Source organism: Sinocyclocheilus grahami, unplaced genomic scaffold, assembly GCF_001515645.1.
Source record: "Sinocyclocheilus grahami isolate Dianchi unplaced genomic scaffold, SAMN03320097.WGS_v1.1 scaffold665.1, whole genome shotgun sequence".
In the NCBI taxonomy this organism is placed as follows: domain Eukaryota; kingdom Metazoa; phylum Chordata; class Actinopteri; order Cypriniformes; family Cyprinidae; genus Sinocyclocheilus; species Sinocyclocheilus grahami.
The window spans coordinates 398,790-406,452 of NW_015505844.1; the positions used below are offsets into that span (position 1 = coordinate 398,790).

The 7,663-nt window shown below is 41.9% G+C and overlaps 1 protein-coding gene across 2 annotated transcripts; it reads right to left on the minus strand.

Moving 5' to 3' along the window:
- Positions 1-576: 576 nt before the first annotated feature.
- On the minus strand, positions 577-6,619 carry LOC107558902 (SLIT and NTRK-like protein 5). Of its 2 annotated transcripts, none has more exons than XM_016242601.1 (2): positions 5,931-6,619; positions 577-4,055 (listed from the first exon to the last, which is right to left on the minus strand). In XM_016242601.1, the coding sequence occupies exon 2, from the start codon at positions 3,996-3,998 to the stop codon at positions 1,395-1,397; it is 2,604 nt and encodes an 867-aa protein (XP_016098087.1). In that variant the 5' UTR covers positions 3,999-4,055; positions 5,931-6,619; the 3' UTR covers positions 577-1,394. The 2 variants fall into 2 exon arrangements, with proteins under 2 accessions (XP_016098087.1, XP_016098088.1); XM_016242602.1 differs by lacking the exon at positions 5,931-6,619 and adding an exon at positions 4,875-4,946.
- Between the last annotated feature and the right edge of the window lie 1,044 nt (positions 6,620-7,663).

The window sequence follows — 7,663 nt, forward strand, 5'->3', positions numbered from 1 at the left end:
CTGCTTGCATATTGCTAGAACGCTATAATTTCACCTGTCCGTAATAGTAGTTTACCTCTATTATTAGCATAAGGCAGAATAGAAGTTATCGATTTCTTGTTGTTTCCCACACCGTAAGAACAGTTGACCCTATTTAGTGCCGTATTGTGTGTGCCGCTCTTCTGCTTGAAGAATAAGTGGTTTGTGAGCAGAACCAATACATAGAAAATACCTGAGTTGAGGGGTTTGCCAAGTAACGGGCTTGGTGTATTGATCTGAGCTATTGAATTAACTCCTATCAACTTACAATGGGCCTGTGATTGTTGGTTACCTGGTAAAAGCTATAATCAAGCTGGTTTTAATTTCCAAGAAAATTCTATAGGAACCGACATCATATTTATTGATGACATAAACATATTTTGGTCAATATAGTGCAATAAGTGCAAAGCAATCAAAACAATGGAAACGATAAGGGAAAGAGAATTGCGAATGCTTGTATAAAAATAGGTGTTACATTAAAATATCAGTATTACACAACATAATTATTACTTCAATTATTATTTATGAACTTTGATATAACATATTAAAAATACATATTAAGAATGAATACACATATTCATTTTTAATATATAATATTTCTTCTAATGTTAGCTGGGAAGACCCTATGGCCTTCCATCTTCCAAAAAAGTGCAGACAGCATACAAAGACACTTTTCCTTTGAAATTGTTAAATGATGCAAAGTCTCTCTTCGACATTGGGGTGTGCCATTGCTGAAAAAAAGCCACTTGTACAATGCAAGCTACAGTAAGTGATCGGAAACTACAAACGAAATGTTTGTACAGAAAATCATGGGACATGACACATATAATATTGATGAGCATTGAAAAAATTTTGAAAATACATGGCAAAGAGTATACCAATAAATACAGTACTTACTTACAGACTAAAGCAGATAAATTGTCCTGCTCGATTGGATGCGCTGCTGTATAGTGTTTCTGTCAGAAAGTTGTGTTTTTTTTTCTTTTCTTGTATGTGAAACCCCTCCCTGACCCCCTTAAGTTCACAATATTTGTATGATTATATTCCTGAAAATGTATTTGGGTGAGATTAACCTGTACACTTAGATTTATGCGTATTCAATCATCCACTTAAAAAAATAGATTTTGCATTGCCAGTTTTATATCACAACTCGTGCTTTCATCCAAGTTCTGCGAGCTCTATTTATTCATTTTCATTCTTAGTTATTTCTTTAATGCCATGTGGTTCTGAAATTAAACTAACATAGTTCGGCACACCCCACTTAAGGTTTTGGATTTTTTTTTCTTTACGTTGATGTATATTGTGCCAAGGCACCCTCCAGTTTGAGTCAGTACAAGGGGAAAATGCTTCTACTGCATTTATAGAAAGACCAAGATTTAAAACTGGCTCTGTGTTGTCTGTTTCTCAAGAACTTCGAGGTAGTCCGGCTCTATTTGAAGTTTTGCCTTTAGTTCCAAATAGTCGTTTCTATTGGGCTCCACAAAGACAGTACTTGGCGCTGTACCATACAGCATAGTCTCTCGTATTCCTTCAGGATGTAAGAACTGGCGCCTGACGTCGAAGTTTGGTTGGTATGTGTATGGGACAGGGCCAGTGTACTTATATTCAAATCTGCTGCCAGCAGTCGATGGGGATTTCTCCGGCTCCAGGAGTCCTCGGAAAAAGTGTTCCGCATCCTGAACAGGGGACGGCTGCTCACGAGGCTCGATGGTGCTCACTGTGTAATTGGGGCTCCTCAAGGTGACCTCCTGGTCCTCGTCGGCATTACTCCTGTAGGTGACCTTGAGTTCGTGTAGATCGGGGTAATCCTCTACAGCGTTCCCTTCTCGGGACCTGTAGATTGGGTTTTTGCACATGTGACCGAGCGGATGGGGGATGTACTCGTAGACGTGACCCACTGGGGCCTTGACCTTGGGGACGGAGCGATTGCTATAGAGATTGTACTGCAGGTTGAAGGAGCTCACGTCGGAGTTGTTTGTGCTGGTACGGTCGCTCTGAGACTTTTTACGCCTCTTCATCACCACCACAAACAGGCCAGCTGCCACAAACACTGACATAATGAAAACAAGGAGGAGGCTGAGAATGAGGACAGACAAAGGAACATTACTGGAAGGGGTGTTAAACCTCTGGGGTGTCTCCGTGGTGGTGATCCTGTCTGCCAAAGACTCCTCGGAAGGAACCACGGTGGACACGATGACATCAGAGTAATCTGGACACAACTGCTCAGAAGGGACGACTCGCATATCCTGTCCAGCAAGCCGCTTGGGAGTCACGCACTTGACGTCATTGACCACCGTTCCCGTGTTCAGCTGCTCCAGCCAGATCTTCATGCCGACCACATCGCAGGAGCAGTCCCAAGGGTTCTCGAACAGGTCAATCTGAACCAGTGCTTTCAGCTGGTCCAGAACTCCGCTCACAGGCAGGTTTTGAAAGTGATTGCTGCGAAGGTTGAGGCGAGAGAGAGACAGACTAGAGAAGATGCCTCCTGGTAACGTTTTTAAAAGATTGTTGTTGAGGAAAAGTAGCTGAAGGTTGGGCACAAAGCGGAAGGTGCCACCTACAATCTCTCGAATCTTATTATATTCTAAATACAAGTACTGCAGACTTTTTAGCCCAAAAAACATATCTGCTGTGAGTCTGTCAATCAAATTGCCATTCAAGTACAGCCTACGTAGGTTAATTAAATCCCCAAAGGCTCTGTCGTGTATGAGTGCTATCCGATTGTTTCCCAGGTGCAATAAATCCAGTCCCTCAGCCTCCACAAAGTCAGATCTACGCACGACAGGGATGTAGTTCCCTGTGAGATACATCTTTTTAGGATTGTATGGCTTGGGCTTCAGATCTGATATGTTTTCAATCTTCCTTTCCTGGCAGTTGACATTTAGCCCCAGGTCGGAGATTTGCAGATTGCATGTACAGGTGGTGGGGCAGTCCAAAGGCACGGGAGATTTGGTCTGAAAAGCAATGATGGGCCCGTAGTTGTAGGGGTTGACTGGGATTCGAGAAGTGGGCTTGGACTTGGTTTTGCTGGATTGGCGGGTGCCCTTGGTTGGCCTGGACGAGGATCGCAGGACGGCCGAAGATGTGGCTGATGCCGTCACGGCCGCTGGCGTGGTCTGGAAATAGCCACTGGTGGTGAGCGGGGGTGGGGGGCGCATCTCGTACTCTGATATGGCCCTTCTGGGACACAGTTCCTGCTTTGAGACCTCGTCCAGATCCCTGCCATGGAGCCTGAAAGGAGTCTCACATACCACCTCCCCCACCAGAGCTGTGTAGGCGATGCTTTCCAGCCAAGCCTTAAGCGCAATGAGCTCACAAGAACAATTCCACGGATTCTCCTCGAGCTGTAATTCCACTACTTTGTCCATATGCTCCAAAAGACCGATGTAAGGGAACATTTTTAAGCGGTTGCCCCTAAGATCCAGGTGTGTCAAGGGCACGTTCCGGAAAATGTTCGTGGGCAGAGAGGACAACAAGTTGTCATTGAGAATCAGCACAGTCATTTGTTGAAGCCTGCTCAGAGCATTAGGTTCAATAGTGCTAATGAAATTATAGTCTATCTGAAGGTATTCTAGGCTCTCGAGTCCGACGAAAGTGTCGTCTCTAAGAATGTCTATTTTGTTATTGTTCAAATGTAATCTCTTTAATCCCTGGAGTCCGTTGAATGCCCCGGTCTCCACCTCAGATATGTCATTATTACCTAAATGCAAAATGGTAACTCCGGTATAGTTGATGAAGTCATTAGCAGACAGTCTTTTCAGCAAATTACCTGTCAGCAAAAGATGGTACATAGAAAACTGTACTGGGCTTATTTCCGACAGCCGCACAATGCCCCTGTTCTCACAACTGACCGTCAGAATGCCTTCCTTCTCCTCGCAAGTGCACAGATTCCTACAGATCTCCCCATAACTGTCATACATCTCAACCAGACTCAGAGATGTGGCAACCAGCAATATTATTTTCAGTATCCAGATATGCATTTTCTTGTGCAGGAATGGCCCAGCTCACGATAGTGCAGTTGCAGTTTGTGGTGTCATCTAGAAAAGGAAAAGATGCGATGAATGTCTGTTACACGAACATGCGATCTCCACATCTGAAAACTACATTAAACAGTGGGAAATCTCAAAATGTTACAGAAATATTACAAAGACAAATTTGCAGGATCCTTCCCATTAATGCAAAGCAAACTCTTCCTGCCTAATGCAAAAGCAGATTATGATATGAATAACCAATGTGCACTGTTCTCTAGCCTAAACTGTGTAATGTAAATGGTCTTGAATTGATTAAATATTATGTTTAGGTTATCTGTGTTTAATAATATCAGAATAGTATCATACCAAAGTCTATCATTGACATCTATGCAAATGCATTGACTTATTCAATACAATACATCATGCATATTATGTAATCCTCATGATACTGCAAATACAACCACATTTCTTTTCATCACGGCATTCAGGCACATTTATAAAGATATAGAGGGGAGAACGAAGGGGGGAAAGAGACGGAGAGAGAAAGCTCTTGCTCCTTTTAAATTTAAAGTAATATTGACTGGCAGAAATACTCTCCAATGCGCAATTTGGGAATGCATTTCCAACATTTAATCCGGCGGCATCTCAACTCAAAGAGGCAAAACGTAAAGCCAGTTGCTCGTGCACTGAACAAATCGGCATCTCCATGGTTTCCAACTTGAACATCTGCCGCCGAACGAGACAGATGAGCAGATCTACATATCATTGCAACTCTACAAATCGCTTTTTAAACATATGTATTTTTTGTGTGTCTTAAACCAAAGACTCTTGCCATACCCCAATGCAAATAATATTCCCAATGCAAATAATATTTCCCGTACTCACCCCACATATCCGACGACTTCAGTTTTTATCAACTCTCAACGAGTATCGAAGTTAAACCTCGGAGTGCACGACACATCTACGTATCACAAAGGTGCCTATGTTGAATTCCTCCCTTTGATGCTATATGTGACAGTCATAACTCACCCCTCAGGGTACAAAGACGCGCGTTGATTAAAAGCAAAAGCGACGTCATCGATTATAGCCCGATTCCATCTTGATGGGGAGCAAACAATACTATATTAAACCATTTTGTTGTATAGAAGCATTTGTATTCATGCTAATCAACCCCTCTCTCTCACACTCCCCCCACCCCATCCCACATAAACACACACTTGGACGCACAAAGATACTCTCTCTCACACACACACACACACACACACACACACACACCCATTCACAGATATTGCACATAAATCTAAGGCGCTATAATACGATCCGAAAGTCTACACTGGTCATGTTGATTTTCCAGAAATTGAAAAAAAAAATAATAATAATTAGAAGCATTTGTATTCATGCTAATCAACCCCTCTCTCCCCCCACCCCCCCACCCCATCCCACATAAACACACACTTGGACGCACAAAGATACTCTCTCTCACACACACACACACACACACACACACACACACACACCCATTCACAGATATTGCACATAAATCTAAGGCGCTATAATACGATCCGAAAGTCTACACTGGTCATGTTGATTTTCCAGAAATTGAAAAAAAAAAAAATAATAATAATTCAGAAGTAAACAGTAATATAACTAAGCCGATTCATCACAAAACAGCTGCACCCAAAGCCGGTCTTTCCAAAGCAACGCGTAATGCCTCATAATTGAGGCTCCTAAATCTAACGCCCGAAGCTTGTGAAGCACATATGAAGTTGTGAAACGCATACATAACTGAATATTTCACAAGCCGACACAAGTGTTCAAGAGGCAGTTTTCTATGCCAGCGCGATAACTGCGTTTCAGCACCACGGACAGCTCCAGCCGCAGCAAAACGGGCTTCGTATACGATTGCTTGCTTTGCTTTGGAAGGCAATCCATGTCTCTTACCCGCTTAAACGTGGTAAATTCGAAAACATCATGACCACGGCCAATCCGAAATCTTGAAGACACCGGTGCCTCTTTTGCCCTACTGTATAATAATCCGTGAAGTGGTTCGTGATCAGCCTGGGTATCGCAAACTCTCCCTGGAAACGCGACGGTCAGCTGGCTGAAAACAGGAAAAACGCAAGTTTAGGAATTTGTCTTGACGTGCATTGCCTTTCCCTGGCAAAATCCAACCAGTGCAATGTCCATTTTAAACGAGATGTATCCACAAGCAAGGCAGTCTATCCTTTTTTCTCAGAAACGGACGCGCAAAGTACGCATCCCCGAGACGCTTGTGAGTGGTACGGCTGGTATCGCGTTGTATATTGCCGGATGTACATGTGATTTCTTCGCTGATCTCTGGTTCCTCCAATGCAGTGTTGTCTGTTTTCATATTTCTGTATTTTTTATTCTTGTTTTGGCAAGAGGTTCCCATAAATCCGTCTTTGGAGATGTGCTTCCATCTTAACTAGTGTTTCAACTAGTGAAACTTGGATTTCCATTGGCTCACTGTTGCTGTACTGTCGTCAGATCAATTGTAAATTTGGGGCAGGGTGGAATATTTATGAGAGGACTTAAAATAAGAGCTTCGTGCACAATATGTTGCTCGCACACTGCCCTCTCTCTATCTAATTTTACGCAACAGCATAATTGAAGGGTGATGGCGATGGTAAGACAATCGGAGAGAGAAAGAAGAAGAAAAAAAGGCACAGTGAGAGAGAGAGAGAGAGAGAGAGAGAGAGAGAGAGATGCCCATAGAGGGCAGTGTAATTCGGTAAAATAATATTTTGCCATTTGCATGCAGTACACGACACATTTAACTTGTTATATCCTATAGTTCAGTTTCATTTTGCATAATGGGCACAAAGCATATGCTAATCAAAACTGCAGCCAATTTACTTTACACAAAATAAAGGTATATTAATGCATAAGACTGGCAACGCAAACTTTTATGTTGTATTTTGTCATTTAATCAACCTAGGTGAGAGAGAAAGACCTCAGACAATGTTCCATTAACCACATCGCCCTTAAGGCAGAGATCAGCACTGCTTCTAAATTTGCATGGAGCAAGATTTTACTTCTAATCCCTGATCTTTGGGAAACAGATAAACTAAATGACAGGCACGCGTCAACCTTGGATTACTGATGCATTATTTGTCAACTTCAAGCTGATAGTATATTGTCAGATAAACAGGAAACTGCAGCCAATTTACTTTACACAAAATAAAGGTATATTAATGCATAAGACTGGCAACGCAAACTTTTATGTTGTATTTTGTCATTTAATCAACCTAGGTGAGAGAGAAAGACCTCAGACAATGTTCCATCAACCACATCGCCCTTAAGGCAGAGATCAGCACTGCTTCTAAATTTGCATGGAGCAAGATTTTACTTCTAATCCCTGATCTTTGGGAAACAGATAAACTAAATGACAGGCACGCGTCAACCTTGGATTACTGATGCATTATTTGTCAACTTCAAGCTGATAGTATATTGTCAGATAAACAGGAAAAAAAAAAGACTCATAATGTGATCCCTGTAAGTCACACTGTTAACTGAAGTCACACCTACATGTATATGGATGTCACTGTATTAGTTTACAAAAAGAAAAAAAAAAGTATATTCCGCTTTGGATGTTAAAACAATCAACATTTATAAAGTGAAAAAATTTATATAATATATATATATATATATAT

What these genes read in the sequence shown, in the direction of transcription:
- LOC107558902 (XM_016242601.1), bottom strand. Translation starts at nt 3,998, where the DNA reads ATGCATATCTGGATACTGAAAATAATATTGCTGGTTGCCACATCTCTG.